At 36.7% G+C, this 16046-nt stretch overlaps 1 protein-coding gene across 2 annotated transcripts in view; it reads left to right on the forward strand.

Moving 5' to 3' along the window:
• TPP2 (tripeptidyl peptidase 2) overlaps nucleotides 1-16046 on the forward strand; it is a 54417-nt gene that overhangs the window by 14231 nt on the left and 24140 nt on the right. For both annotated transcript variants that reach the window (XM_040584474.1, XM_040584475.1), the window contains exons 9-21: nucleotides 256-383; nucleotides 956-1055; nucleotides 3172-3320; nucleotides 3459-3574; nucleotides 5179-5347; nucleotides 7106-7263; nucleotides 8609-8685; nucleotides 9626-9732; nucleotides 10498-10652; nucleotides 11740-11856; nucleotides 13414-13514; nucleotides 15498-15594; nucleotides 15865-16002. In XM_040584474.1, the coding sequence (XP_040440408.1) occupies nucleotides 256-383; nucleotides 956-1055; nucleotides 3172-3320; nucleotides 3459-3574; nucleotides 5179-5347; nucleotides 7106-7263; nucleotides 8609-8685; nucleotides 9626-9732; nucleotides 10498-10652; nucleotides 11740-11856; nucleotides 13414-13514; nucleotides 15498-15594; nucleotides 15865-16002 (1612 nt within the window). The remainder of the gene's footprint in view (nucleotides 1-255; nucleotides 384-955; nucleotides 1056-3171; nucleotides 3321-3458; nucleotides 3575-5178; nucleotides 5348-7105; nucleotides 7264-8608; nucleotides 8686-9625; nucleotides 9733-10497; nucleotides 10653-11739; nucleotides 11857-13413; nucleotides 13515-15497; nucleotides 15595-15864; nucleotides 16003-16046) is intronic.

A 16046-nucleotide genomic window follows, 5' to 3' on the forward strand; every position in this document is an offset into this window, starting at 1 on the left:
GAACACCACGTAATCTGTGGGGTTTTTTTGAAATTTATTATTGCTACATAACTGTTGCTCCTTTTTAAAACCAGAGGGTATTTTTTTGTGGTCAACTTCTACTAGAACTGCCTCTACAAGGTGTGGGAAGCAGGCTGTGTAATATTCTTTGTTCTGTGGCTGGTCACAGAGGTTCTACTAGAAATGGGAGTTTTGTCCTGTGGGAGGAAGGCAATGCTGTTAATTAAATTACTTATTTTTTTTCTCTTACATCAGGAGAATTTGTGAAGTTATTAATGAAGCAGTGTGGAAGCACAACGTAATCTATGTTTCAAGTGCAGGAAATAACGGCCCTTGCCTTTCTACAGTAGGATGTCCTGGTGGAACTACATCTAGTGTAATAGGTAAACAGTTTGTTTTGAGAAAAAATTTTGATAGTCTTCAGCTTCTGTCTTTTCAAGTTTTGTAGTTATATTACATGTTTGAGATCCTGGTTGATTGCTGAACTAAATCTAAAAAAGTATCAAGGACTATTGGGCTGCAAGATTAATTATGAGGGAGGCACTTGCTGTACAGTTAGGTGAGTAAAGTTAGATTGTTAATTTCTTACAATTCAAGACCTTACTCATGTAGGAAACGGGTAGGTGGTGAATGGTCTTGATTTGATGTGGCTTTGTATAAGACTTGCAAAAGAAGTCTGTGTGGTCTGACCTGTTTGACGATTCCAAGATTATTTTTTTAAATTGTAAATGTCTGAACCCACGACTTCACTTAGACTGTTGCTGCTGGTGAATGTAACTTGTAAAAATTGCATTTGTAAAAATGCCTGGATTTGATGAGATGAAAAATGTGTGTTTCCATTCTTAAATGTAAAGCAAAAAGTCTTCTAGTACTGAATTTAAAAAAGAGAAATATTTTATTTTCACTTTCAATAAAAATTAATTGTACATCTGAAATGCTTGAATGTTTTTGACAGGTGTTGGTGCCTATGTATCACCTGACATGATGGTTGCTGAATACTCTTTAAGAGAAAAACTGCCAGCGAATCAATATACTTGGTCATCCAGAGGGCCTAGGTAGGTTATACCAGAAGAACAAATCCATTACTTCAGGGTTCAGATTATATAATTCAGGATCTAAAAACCTGGTCATTAATACCAGAATAAAAGTGTTTCTTTTCCATGGGAAGAGCATAGGTAACCTGTTCTTGGCTTTTGGATGTTGGACTCTAGAATGCCTAGGGAGGGAGAACTGCCTCGGCACAACCCGTACGTTTCATGAAAGTTTATTTGATAAGCACAAACCTATTCAGAGATGATAAGAGTTGTTGAAAAGTTGTTCAGAAATTTGGTGGGTTTTCTGAGTTCTATTTTTTCAAAGGATTTTGTTTCCCAGAGTGTTTATTTAATCAAGTTAGTGTGGTGAAGTTAACTGTTCTGTTAGTGTTGGAAATTGAAAGAAATACTGTTACTACAGTGGTATTGCTTCTGGCTTCAGTGACATTCATATTATGGCACAATTTACTTGAGGATTTTGCTTGAGTCCAGTAGAACTGTGAGTAGGTAGAACAGCATTTTTTTCTGCCTTATGTTATTGAAAGTTATCTCAAAGATCTATAAAAGAAAATTTGGGGGCAATGTAAACTTCAGGTTTTATTTCATGTCATGTCTCAGAAGCACTGGGTAGTAATGTGGTAGCTAAAAGAAGAAAAAAAGAATAGTGTCTCTTCCCGAGGTCTTGCCTGTGTTTAGACTGAAATTCTTGCAAAATGTGGAGTTACTGTATACTGTCTTTTGTAGTTTTGCCTACAGTAGTATTGGATGAAGGGAAAAAAATAAAAAACATAGCTTCAGCCTGGTCTTTGGTTTATTCACTGATTACATAGCAAACACTTCTCTATTAGCATTGGTCTTTAAAGTTAGTTGTCATGGTGTTTGTGTATTTACAGGCAAGTATATTGTTCAGAGAACCTTATGTAGAATTGTCATGTTTCATGCAGGGAAAAGAGAAATATGGTCTCTGCTTTCAGGAGAAAGAATCGTAGTTAATATCAGCATACATAGAGACTTTATATATAAAAACTACAGTTTGTGTGTTTTGTCACTTTCCGTTGTAAAATAGTCGGAATAGACATCTGTCAGCTGAAAGGCACAAGCCTGGTGAAAAATGCAGGTGACTGGAGAGTTCCTAAAACTTTGCTAGAGCGGGCTTGGGCTAGAGCATCAGTCTGTCTGAGTACACATTAGAGGCTTTCAGGCAGGTACTCTGAGCACTTCTTGGCCAGAAATGTCATGATACAGACCTGTTTTATAGGGCTGTCATAAAATACATACAAACATTACATTACAGTATCATACTGAATACTCTGGTTTGAGACAGATTTTAGGTATATTGAAGCTGTTAGTGTGGAATATAAATACCCTAAAATACCATGCGTCTCCACAGAACTTAATAGCTTCAGGTACAGTGCTGTCCTTATTCAAGTGGTGCAGTTTTTGTCTGTCCAGAGCAAGGAAGATGGACTGTATCTGGCTCATACAGGTGAAAACTAGATGCTGCTTTAACTGCACCATCGGAACTCACTCCATTCGTAAATATGCTTGGGCAAGAAAGAGAGGTGGCTTAGCCCCAGCTGATCCTGATCCACCTCTTGATGTTCCTTTTTTTGTCTTCTCCCCTAGGTCTCCTTGTCTTAGGTTCTGTATTGTAATTCAGAATTCGACCTGGTAGTGAAGTGGCAATGTATAAAATTAGAGATTTGGGTTTTGGATCTTTTATAGTCTTACTTTCCCTTGTACTATTTTTCTTTAAAAATAATAGCTGTTAAATAGGCTATGTAGAATACTAATTTATTTAAATGTTTAATAAGTTTGTTTGCATGCATTTTCTAATTCAAATCCCAGAAGGTATTTCACTGACTAAACTGAAGCCTGGTGAAGAGTATTGAAGGACTGAACGTTTAGAAAACTTCCACTGTAAAACCGGCATAGCTGATAATTAATGTGACATTTTAAATTGCTGTTTAGTGGTATGCTTTTTCTTGGATTTAATGGGTTAATGGATTTAGTGAAGTAATATACTTGTGAATGTTCTCTAAAGCTAAAATTATCTTTTTTAAGTGCACAGATGATTTCAAGATACAGTGTGCAGAAAAAAAAATTTGTTTTTCCAACCATTCTGTTTTAACACTAGCACTGATGGAGCCCTTGGAGTAAGTATCAGTGCTCCAGGAGGTGCTATTGCTTCTGTTCCAAACTGGACTCTCCGAGGAACACAACTCATGAATGGCACATCCATGTCTTCTCCCAACGCATGTGGAGGCATTGCATTAGTGTTGTCAGGTAATGTGCTACAATGTTAAATGTGGATGCATAACCTAAGAGATTAGATACTTTTTCCCCTTAACAAAAAAGAAAAAAGGTTCCTGTAACTTCACAGTTTTTTGTTGTATCAAATAATACCCTTATTTTTAATTTCAGGACTCAAAGCTAATGATATTCACTACACTGTTCATTCTGTCAGAAGAGCTTTAGAAAATACTGCTGTGAAAGCTGAGAACATAGAAGTATTTGCACAAGGACATGGTATTATTCAGGTACCTTCTAGCAAAAAACCCCAACGTAATATCAATAACTACCAGTGAAAACCTAACCCACAAAAAATGAGCAGCTTTCTAGATGAGCTTACTCATTTTGCTCCGTGCTACTTGATTCTGAGCTACAATCGAGGGAGAAGGGAATGTAGTGGGAGGGCGGGAGGAATGAGATAGTTCTTTCAGTTTCAGCATGGAGTTACTGTAGAATAAATGTGTTAACTAGACACATTCTTAGACTGATCAAAAAGGTACATGGACATAGAAGTTGGATGTGGGGTTTTGTCACCCACATGTGGATTTAGATGCTTAAATTCTGCCCCAGTGTTCAAAAATTTTTATGCTGTTGTCAGAGATTTGAATTTGTTCTGTGCAGATGTTGTCAGAGAGATTTGAATTTGTTCTGTGCAGACAAAAGCTGGAACTGTAAGTTCTGGGCAGTGAAAATACATAGATACCCACGCTGGTTCACAAAGCAGTACAGCTGTAGTTGTGCAATGACATTGCTTGCCTACACTGAAAAGTCTGTGTGTTCATTGTATCCTGTGGATTTCTAAGTAGTTCGGAAATTTGTGATGTGATCCTCTATATGAGGAAGGCACAGTAACAGACAAGTGCATAAGCTTAGGTTCTTAAAGAGCTGCTGCTATTTTTTGCCTACAATCACTCCTGTTTTAGCCAAATAGAGGTACTGAGATTCTTCTGTCATGCTTAAAGATGCTAGGTATTAAATGCTTAGCCCAAAACTCATGTTCTGTTGATGCTAGAACCTAGTGGCTACCATCCACTAAGCATATATGTAACAGAGTTTGATACAGAAGGCAACAATGGTGGTAACCATATCAAATAAAAAACATTGCCACAGAAAAATTGAATGCAGCAATCGTATTTCAGGATTTAGTAATCTGTGATTAAAGCGTGTTAAAATGAGGTTAAAACTGGTCTGGGACTTGTCTCAAAGGAGAGTGCTCTAATGTCTGCTGGTGAAAGTAGTTCACTGTGAAGAATGTAATATTTTTGGAGTCAGTAGAATAGAAAGCGAGGTACAAGGCTGTCTTTTTAAATGAAAAAGGTGAACTTGTCATCTCAGTTTGCTGTGGCAGCTTATTTACATAAATCCAAGTTTGGATTTCATGACCTGATTCTCTTACTTTATATCGGTATATAAAACTTAAATGGGCATCCCATATTGCTTGTCTCTTATGAACTGCTGAACTTCCTGTGTTGTATTAAAATGTTTAAATGCTTAACTAGTGTTGCTCTACGTATGATAAAGGTGTCTAAATCAGTATTCTAATTCTGGGCCTTTGAAGTCCTCTTTGTCTTTGAAATCATCTCTGAAAATTTCTGTTACGCATCTTTTGTTGGATTTGTGGCATAGGAGATTTGCCTTTTTAATGCTTTTGACTTTGTGTTCTGTGTGCCTGTTGCATGCTGAAAATGTTGCCTCATTTTCTATACAGAGTATTGTGTAAGGTTCAGTCAGTGCGGGTCAGGTAGCATGTGGGTTACTTGACTGTTTTTTGCTGTGCATGCTTCATATTGAAGATAATATGCATAAATTACTTTTGAAATTTCTTGCTTTAGAATGTGTTTTTACTAAACAGGTTGATAAAGCCTATGACTACCTCATTCAGAACACGTCATTCATAAATAACGTAGGCTTTACAGTTACCGTCGGCAGCAACCGTGGAATCTACCTCAGAGATCCTGCCCAGATAGCTGCACCTTCTGATCATGGGGTTGGCATAGAACCTGTCTTTCCTGAGAATACAGGTAGGAAAGAGCTTTTATATATGGTGGTGTGGGAAATAAAGTATACTCTTTAAATAAAAAGCTGTGATAAGGAGGAGCGATAGGAATCTGTGCCGTAAAAGGTCTAAGTGCAGCTCTAAATTTTGTAGTAAATGAAGGCATGCAGCTAAACAACTTTTCCATTCTAACCTCAGACTTGTAACTGCAGCACTTCCATGTAGATAACCATTGACAAAGAATGATTACTCTTCTAAAGATGGAAGAACTTACCCAGAAATTAGTTTCTCAGTTAATTTAAGACTATAAATTATAAATTTGGACTTTATATAAGTTTCCACAACCTGAGAAAAATGTTAGTTTAACAAACTAGATGTATATTTGGTATCTAATAATGGATAAACATAAATATATCTGAAGGCAATGCAGGGGTTAATACAGGTTTTAGTTACTAACAGAGTTAAAGTAACTTGTGCAAATCAAAGTAAGGTTTGACGTCTTTTCTCTGTAAACCATTTTGCCCTGCTTTATTAAGTACAAGTTGGAACTCCCTGAGAGACTGAATTACATTGTATTCAAAAAACGATCCATGTGAGAGCTTGTTACTAGATTAATTCCTTTCCTGAAACCAGTGATTCCCAAGGAAGTTGGCATGTGATAAAGGGGTGAGTTTAGGGGAAGAAAGGGTATGAATTGGAACAGGTTACTGACTCAGAGTAACTTAGTTGTTTGACAGGTTACATTGCAATCAGTAGATTTTCTAATTTTTTTAATTTAATTTTTTTTTTATTTTAAACTAAATGAAATTTTAAATTCTGCTGTATGACACTGAAAAATGAAAATATCATACGATAGGCTATTCTGCAGGAAGCAAATAATTTGCAAACAGTTGATTTGTAATTTATGACTGCCTTGTATTGTGATGTTGTTGTTTTGCTAGTACCTGTCCAGTTTCTCTGCCGTGTCCGGTGTCTTCAACAAGACTGAGTCTAAGAAACTGTAATAAGAGGTTAAGGGAGACTGATCTGCTCAGTCTGTCTGTTCAAGATGTCTTTGAGCTTTTATTGCTTCTCATGTACCTATGAGGGAATTGCATCTGATAATGAAGTGCTCTTTTCTCTACTAAACAAACATGTAATGAAACGTCTGAATTAAGCTAAGGTCAATTAGGAGTAGGAATGTGGGGAAAAAAATTCAAAGTTTCATTAATCTTTGGAGGAAGAGAACATTTCAACTAGGGTTGGATGCTTTTCTGGAAGCTTTTCTAGCATGGAAGCTTATTTGTGAAATCAGCTGAATTGACTGTTTGCAAAGTCAGGCTAGATTATCATGGTAATTTTTAATAAACTATCTCTCACTTAGGTTGCTTTATAACGTGATTTAGTTATTAGTATAACCATCAGAATTGGTGCAGTTGCTTTTTATTGTGTCTCTTTATTAGGCAAGACTTGTATCTGTACGTGAAAGTTTATACCTGCTTCCAGAATATGTTGTGGGTAACTGAAGCATTGCTTACTAGCCAACGTTTGACTGTTTCAGGGGGAATATTTCAAAGTTGGGTACAACCTTTATTTTGCTGTATATTACTTTATTTTACTGCTGCTATTTTATTTTTCTCAATGTAAAATAATTAATATTGAACATCATCCTTTGTGGAGATTCTGACATCCAGGGGCCCTAAGGAGTTGGTTCCTGTTACATTTAAATGGCAAAAACTGTGTTATAGTAAAATGAGCACACATTTGTGTTATTGAACTGTTTTTAAAATCTGTTTCTTGACAGAAAACACTGAAAGAATATCTCTTCAGCTTCATTTAGCTTTAACTTCAAATGCACCGTGGATCCAGTGTCCTAGTCATTTAGAGCTTATGAACCAGTGTAGACACATAAATATTCGTGTGGATCCACGTGGTCTGAGAGAAGGACTGCATTATACAGAGGTATTGAAGCATTGGTGTTCTAAGCAAGATATTGTGCCCTTTCCTTTTCATGTGGTCTCTCAACTTTATGTCGAACTAATTTTTAAGGAAATAAAAGCTGTGTGCTGTACAGACCGCACTCCATGTTGCTGTATAGACTGAATCCAGATTTCAGCAGTAGTTACGCTATACAAAGTAGCATAGCGCATGCCAATGGGACTTTGGACCATCTGTGCTTAAAAATAAAAGGATATAGAACATATAAACCAAAGAAATAACCATTAATTAAAGGTTTTTCTCTGGATATATTTTCACCTTTGACTATCTGGCTTAGTTCTGCATTATTGAGGACAGGGATTTGTGGTTTTAAATATTTCTGTCATTCTGTGGTGGCGTAGGGACAGGCATAGCTTTGTGGTATTGCCATGCAGTCTTATACGGACCCAAGATTCTGCTTTACCTTGAGGAGTTGCTTGAGTACAGTGATGCAACCTGTTTTCCTGTTTCCTCACATCTACCCCATCCCATTTTGGAAGGTGAGGGAGGAAAATGTGTGGTAATGGCTGTGTACAGCAGAAATGTTTTGTGGACTTTGAGCAGCTATGTTCAAATTCGGACAAATCTAATATGAAAGCCATTAAATTTCTCATTTTCTTTCCCAGACATCCTCTTTCACTCCTGCAAAAGAAACCCACCAACAAAAAATATTTTTCAGCCTGCTCCATCCTCATCCCAAACCTTGTCTTAACATAGAAATGTTTCCATTGCATTGTAGTTGATCATAATGAAGATGATACCAGCTTGCTTTTTAGGAGTGACTTGCTTAAGATGCTTAGAGTTGAAAGTCTTCTGAGGTACCACTGAGAACATGTGATGAGAAAGAACACTGAGAGCAAAGTGATGATGGAAAAAAATTTTCAGAGATAGCATTTATAGCTTGGCCATGAAAGGGATGGTAAATGGAACTGTAGTTTCTCAAACATAATCCTGGGAAGCAAGGATTAAAATATTTTTAACACAACAACAAAAATAGCTAAAATAAAAATAATAAGGCTGTCAGTTTCAACTCAGAATTGTCACTAGGTTGAACTTTTGATATAGTGACTATCAAATGTGGGATGAAAGATTAAAAACTTGCGGGGAAAGGCTGAAACTAGTATTAAGTGTGAAAGTTAATTTTGGGGCGTTTTCCTGGTGAATGTTGCTGTTGTACTATTTGTAGGGTAACAGTTGTCAAATGAAGATCTCTTTTTCTCAGTGTTAACTACAAAGATTCAAAATACTCTGTAACTGGTTTAAATTTAATGTTGTCTTCTGTTATTTTATTTTGACCAAGATTTTAAGTGGCTGTATTTTATTTTGTTAGGTGTGTGGCTATGATATAGCAATGCCTAATGCAGGCCCTCTGTTCAGAGTTCCAATAACTGTTGTTATACCAACAAGGTCAGTAAACCCAGACTTTATCCGCATTTTGTAAGTTTAGTTTAATGTACCCACTTTATTTGTTGTCATCTATTTTACCACCTTATTCTCTGAGAGTTATTGAACTTACTACGAACATTGATAAGGGAGCAGAGATCTGAAAAATTCTCCCAGCAGACTTAACACAGCAGTGGCTTTTTTGTAGTTTTGGTCCTGGCAGCTAGAAGGCAGTGGGTTCTGGTGGGCTTAGCCACAGTGGCAGCAGCTTACTGGTCCATCAGAATACTTCTGGCTTGTTGACCAGAGTATCAATTAATATACTGATAGGTGTAGGTTCAACTGGAGTTTGGTTTTGTTTTGGTTTTTTTTCCATTTTTAACTGGTAGACTACAGTACATGAAGGCAGGGGGTATTATTTGGCAGGTGAACATTGGGATAAGCTTTCGTCATTAATTTAACACAGTGAGTAGAGAGAGTTAGTATTGTGCCCATCATTGATTTAATATATGAATACAGTGATAGTGATAAGGAAGTGTAGTTTCTTATTAAACTTATTCAGTGGCTAATCTGCCCTGAGGGGGGAAATATTTACCTTTCCTCTAACACGTTCATAGAAATATTGCTTTTTACATACCTTAGCTCACTTTAGTAGAAATTCACTCAGCCAGGAAAAGCAGATCCACTGAAAACTAGGATTCTTTGATAGTCACATTTAAGGCCAGTAACTGGGGAGTTTGGAGTGTATGTATGTCTACGTAAGGTGGTGGAGCTGATGTTTTAAATCTTTTAGATATATTATGCTGTCAGATTCTATACTACTATGAATTAAAATAATTGGTGCTGAGGACTAAATATACTCATGGTATGCTGTTTTTTGAGAGTGTTTTTGCATTTAAAAATACTTTTTAAAAGACTTCACAGCTTGTTTGATTACTGTTTGTGTTTTCTTTTTGACATACAGAGTAGATGAATCATCAAGCTATGACCTGACATACACAGATGTTCATTTTAAACCTGGTCAAATACGAAGGCATTTCATCGATGTTCCACAGGGAGCTACATGGGCTGGTGAGGAGAATGACTACATAAATTTAAAAATTGCATCTGTCAGACTTGACAAAGCTGTTTTGAAATCATTTTGAGTTTTGCCTGAATAAGAACTGAAGGAGTTGACCCATGAATACATAAAATATTTATTTGATTTTAATCTCTTAGAGGAGTGATTTTGAGTTCTCATGGTTTCTGGTATAGTAGAATCCTGATTCTCATTCTTTTGGAAACCAGCAAATACAATCTGAAGTGATTGCCTGTAAATGGAAGAATACCTCATGTTTATGGAAAAGTATTACTGTCTGAGTTCGGCCTCAGGTGTATAGATTGTGTGTTGAAAGATATCTTAACTGAAGAAAATGTGATTTTCATAATGGGCAAGCAGCTTGTAATTCTGCAAGGAGGAAAAAAAAAGATATTTTTTTTTCTTGCCTTCCTGTGTGAGATTACTAAATCCTTTCGAGAATCTTTGATTTAGACTGAAGTTACTGATACAACTCTTCAATTTAGGACAGACTGCTGCTGAATTCCATACAGATAATATATCTGTACTAACTATTTAATTTTCACCTGATCTCTGAACTCTAGTTTTCCTTAATCTGAAAGGGTCTTTGTAAGTAACTGATATATAAGCATTATTCACATATGCAGTACTCCAAGTGGCTCCATAATTTCTTAAATTACAAATTACTTGTGAAAGTAGTATTTTTCTGGTGAATCTCTGCTTTCCTTCTAAAATTCTTGGCTTTTGAAACTAAAATTAATATTTTTTCTTTACTCTAGAAGTGACAGTATGTTCATGTTCAGCTGATGTGACTGCCAAGTTTGTGCTTCATGCCGTTCAGCTAGTGAAACAAAAAGCATACAGAAGTCATGAGTTCTACAAATTTTCATCTTTACCAGAAAAAGGATCAGTGACTGAAGCATTTCCTGTCTTGGTAAGTTACCTTAGGGTGGCGTGGGGGAAGAGAGAGGAAGTAATTCAGAATGAGTTATGCTATACTGCACTATTATCTTGCCAAAGAAAAACCCCAAACCAAAGGAATCATATGTTTGTTACAGTAGTGAGTGCATCTGGTTTTTAGTTTTGAAGAGAGCTCTAATAGCTTGCTAGTATTTCTTAATTATTTTGTAATGGTCTTATAATATGTGTTTAATTTCTTCAGTTTGTTGGTACTTGTTTATACAAACTAGTTTGTTTTCCTTTGGATAGCTGTAGTTCAGGGCATTTTGCCTTTAGTGCTTAAGGTTGATGATCTGGGATATCTGCTTGATGCTGAAGCCAGGTGAAAACTGACTGGTTTACATTCATACTACTTGGACACAGCAAGCTTAGCTTGAATAATGCTGGCTGAAGAGTCCAAAACGAAACCAGGGAGTGAGGTAACAGTTCAGAGGTGTGGATGACAGTGTCCACTTCTCAAGTTTGTCCCCTGCCTTGTTTAATTTAGTTGTATAGCTCTAAAGCCTAAGAGTGGTTATGATTTCTGTGCTATTTGGTCCCTTACACTCTGAAAATGTCAGGTGGGGGACCCTAAGCTAGGTTTGTCCCACTGCACATTGTGAATTTGATCGTGTTTGTTGTTTGTTTTTGGTTTTTTAACTAAAAACCCCAACCAACCAATAATCAAAAACACCAAACCTCCCAAGCTTCGTGTCATCTTATTTAGACAGAGAATGGGATCTCTTTTTATATTATAAACATGTTAAACTCACCTGTGAACTAACCTGTCTGCCTAGTTTGAAGGATAGGAAAGGAAGACATAACATTTAAGGCTGTACCTTTCTCTGTAGGTTATATGCTGACACTCTTTGTTTTGATGCAGTCATACTATTTTTTGGAGCTGTCTTGTGTTTTCTGGACCAAGTATAATGTCTTATTTGGTACTGTACAAACCTGTACAATTACAGTAAACTGGACATAAAGGGGTCCATTTTCATCCTTTTTTTTTTTTTTGGCAGGGTGGGTGCCAATAGAAGGGGAAGATAGAAGCTTGAGTCTAACTTTGTGCTTTTTTTACTCAGGCTGGAAAAACCATTGAATTTTGTGTTGCTCGGTGGTGGGCAAGCCTTAGCGATGTTAGTATTAATTACACAATTTCTTTTCATGGTGTACTTTGTGCTACTCCTCAGCTAAACATGGTAAGTTTTCCAGAGGTTTTATTTTTAGTTCCTTTGAAGCCCTTGGTATCTCATAATAAAAAAGTTTTCTTCCTTCTTGCTGTATTTAGAAGGAGTAGAAGTAGCTTTATACATGAGATGTTCGCGTTTTCTCTTAAAAATAGGTAAATAGGAGTTCAGTCCTACAAAAATGCCTATTACCATTATTTGTGGGGGTTTTCTATGTCTTTTCATTATGAATCAGCAGGGGAGAAATAAGTGGGGAAAAAACCCCGAAACAAAACAAAAATACTCAACCCTAATAGAAAAGACATACTAAAAGGCTAAAATTGTAATTACACTTACACTAGCGAGTGTTTGTGTAAATAAACTTTGCTGGGACCGCAGTTCCTGAATATCTAGACTAGCATTACTAAAAGACAGTACTCTGAATACCATTTTCAGAATAAAATGTCATTAAAATTTATTTTCTGTTCAGTATTAAGATGTGCTGATTGGCTTGAGAGCCATTGTTTAGGGCAGTTGAAAGCACGGTGGATGGGTCACAGTTCTTAAGGCTCTGTGATACTAAAGGACTGAAAAAGTTGCTGAAAACATTAGTATCATAATATTTACAGCACTTTGTCTGTATTCTCTGCTGTCCTGTGCAGCCTGGCTCGGCTTGGCTTTGCCTCCCTCAGGAGACAGCTGAGATGGCAATACCCACATGAAGTAGCACCATGCTAATTTATCCTGGCTCCTCCCTGGTTTTTTTCATCTAAGGGCCAGAGCAAATTATAGCTGTCCCACGGGTGAATTTGGATGTATTCAGGCTCTAAGAGCTGAATAAACTGGGGAAAGAGTGGGTGCATTTGTGCTAAGGTACCAGGTCTTGAACCAATAGAGCAGGAAAAGAAAGAGCTGCTGGTAGTGGTGTGCACAGCAGCCCCCTCTACCCCAGCAGGATTACATCAGCTGAATAATGGAGAGTTAAAATTGAGAGAATACAAACAGTTTTGTCTTTCCTTCTTTGAGCACCTGTAACATTCATAAAATAAATTTTGATAGTACTGATACACTGTCAGCTGTGTTGTGGGATACTTCTAGATAAAAAACCTTTCGAATTATTTTGCCCATCACGAGCCTGTGGTTGTAGTCTTGTTTCTTTTTCACAAAGTTAAACTATTCCGTAATCATAATCCTGAGCAGAAGCACCACAAAATATTTGTTTTAAGATTCTAGATAAATAATACTTGTATTTATTGAATTGCATATTCAAAGTAAGTAATCACAAATACACAAACAAAACCCAGCCCTGCCTGAAGTGTGACTTGAAGTACTTAAATTATTGGGGGGGGGGGGGTGGGGAGGGTGGAGGGGAATATAAGTAAGGCTTCAGCTCCAATTGCTAAAGTTTTGCAAGTCCCAGTTTATCTGCTGTTGTAAAATAGAGACAGGCTTGTGACACTTTCAAACTCATGCAGTATTACTTAGTGTGGATCAATACAGCTTGCATTATATTTTTGAGGGACATAGCAGATGGTCCATATCTGACATTGAAGTGTACAGAAGCATAATTGTTATATACTCTTTCTTTAGCATGCTTCAGAAGGCATCGTGCGATTTGATGTTCAGTCCCTGTTGAAGTATGAAGATATTGCTCCTTGCATAAATCTGAAGAGCTGGGTTCAAACGCTCAGGTAGAGTTTTGGGGGAACTGTATTTGAAAAGTGGGAAAACTATTTGATGTAGTTAGAACAGTAACAAGTTAACAGTGAAATTTAGAATAAGTAGTACCTTTGTCAAATTTTAAGGAGGTTTGGAAGCATCAATTAATAAAACTTCTCAGCCTTTTCCTTCTTGGTTCCTTTTAACTTGGACAAAATTTGACAGTTATGATGACCGGTTTTGATACAATTTTCCTTAAGTGAATTAAAAGATTTTTTATATTTTTTTAAAAATATTCCTTTGCTTCTCATGGAGGCACTTAAGCACTTTAATATCTAAAGAAACAAATTGTAGAGTTAACTTGGTGCTACTTTTTTTGGGGTGGGTGTGGGTGGGGGTGAAGCAGCTGCTTCAGGTCCTGCCCATTTTGACCCAGGAGGACTGTCATCTGTCACTTGCTTGATTGAAAGTGTTTTTGTAGGATCTGGTGCAGAATTTTGTGTGGAAAATTGTATTTATCTTGTCAGCTGTAACGGATGCTGATTTGGAGGAAAAGCTTTGGAAAATTCTTAGTCAGTGCAGCAATTACTAAAGTTGGTCACTCCAGGAGGGGGGGGGCAAAAATGGTGCCGTGCTATTTAAGCACTAGTTTTAAGACTTGAGCCAGAGAAGTTCACAGTGGTCAGTAATCCAAAGTGTTCCGTTATTTGGGCCTCTTGGTGGAGACTTTGGTCTCTTTTGGGGGCTTCTGGATACTTGCAACTGGAATTGAGATTGCTAGGAATTTGTTCAATGAACATTCCACCTAATGTTAGATTCCAAAAGACCCTATTTGATACGCCTCAAGTGAGGAAATAAGAGTCCCCTACTATACCTTTGCCTCATTCTTGGTTTGTAAAATAGAAATGCTCTTATCTCCTTGTAACTATTTGAGGCACTCATCTGACGATAAATGAACTGCAGTTAAATAAACTAGTGAGAAATATTTATGTATTTAATGTATGAGTAGTGCCTCCTGAATGAAGTAATGAGTCATAGCACAGAGGAAAAAATGTACTGGATGGCTTCTCATATGGTCTCTTGAGTTTAAAATGTTTGGAAGCAGGGCGAGTATTAGGCAGACGTATCAAATATGGTATTACTCTGTTCTTAAGTCTTCTGTCAGCAGTCTATCCAGTGTCTGCCAGACTAGGAAGCCTGGGTTAAATAGACCTGTAGTCTGACCCAGATGTTTTACTGGGTGGCTAGCCTGTGTTCCTGGCAATGAAAGAGCTGACAGAATCTTACAGAAAAATTTTGATCATGTAATTAAAGGTTGTCAGAATGAATGAATGAAATGTAAACTTAAAGGATGCTAGGTCACCTTCATTCTGCTATTCTTTATTTCCAAAGCTCTTATTTTCCTGTATCATTATTATTTAGCCTATATTCTTTGCTTAAGTTCTATAGTGTTTGTACTGCTCTGAACAATAGCTTGTCCTAACTACACAAGAAGTGTATGCTAACATTCTTCTGTATTACCACTCTGATTTCTGTAAAGCCTCTTACAGATTCACTTCTGATAATAACCTTCTATAACAAACAATTACCAACTGTTTGTTCTGTTCTGTAATTGCTGTGCCATTAATCTTTCAATCTATGAATAAGTGTTGATTGTAGCACCAATGCTAGAGATTTAAAGTAACCTGATTTTTTTTTTTCCTAATCCTGAAGTCTGTTGGGTTTCCCACTTTTTATAGCCTTTGATTTTGAGCGTTTAGACATGCTTGCTAAGTTCTGTTGGCTTCTTTGGCAATGTCTGTAATGTCACTAAACTGTGTGGTTTTGAACTAACATTCATTTTAGCTGAGAAGTTTATGCTGCCTAGATAGTTACAGTATTTCAAGAGATGTTACTGCATGTGCTGAATTCATTTGTACTTCAGAATATGCTTCTGCTTAAGCAAGACAAGTTTTGATAGAGGATGCATGTTTCTTAAGAGTACCTTCTGTTGGTTTTTTGTTGTTTAACTGCAGACCAGTGAGTACAAAAATAAAACCTTTGGGCTCCAGAGATATTTTACCAAATAATCGTCAACTGTATGAGATGATTTTGACCTATAACTTCCATCAGGTAAGGGTTATGGGTGCTGTTTCTTTTAAAAGTTGTTAATAAATACAACATGTTTTCATAAACCAGATTTTAACTTTAGCTTTCTGTCAAAAATGAGGTCTAGACTCACACCCTAGACTCTCTACACTCAAAATTCTGATTTGGTTCTCTTTAGAAGCTACTGTTGCTTGAAATGGGATGTAGTTCAGCTATCTTTTTGAATATGTTGTGTAAGGATTATGTTTGTTTTGTTCAGTAGTGGATTAAATGTTTTGATCTTTCTTTAAATAGCCTAAGAGTGGAGAAGTAACACCAAGCTGTCCACTTCTTTGTGAGTTGTTGTACGAATCTGAATTTGATAGTCAACTGTGGATTATTTTTGACCAGAACAAAAGACAGATGGGTTCAGGAGATGCTTATCCACACCAGGTACAAAGCAATGTGTTTGTTTTACTTTCTGGTTTTTGCACAGC

This window comes from Falco naumanni, chromosome 2 (genome assembly GCF_017639655.2).
Source record: "Falco naumanni isolate bFalNau1 chromosome 2, bFalNau1.pat, whole genome shotgun sequence".
In the NCBI taxonomy this organism is placed as follows: domain Eukaryota; kingdom Metazoa; phylum Chordata; class Aves; order Falconiformes; family Falconidae; genus Falco; species Falco naumanni.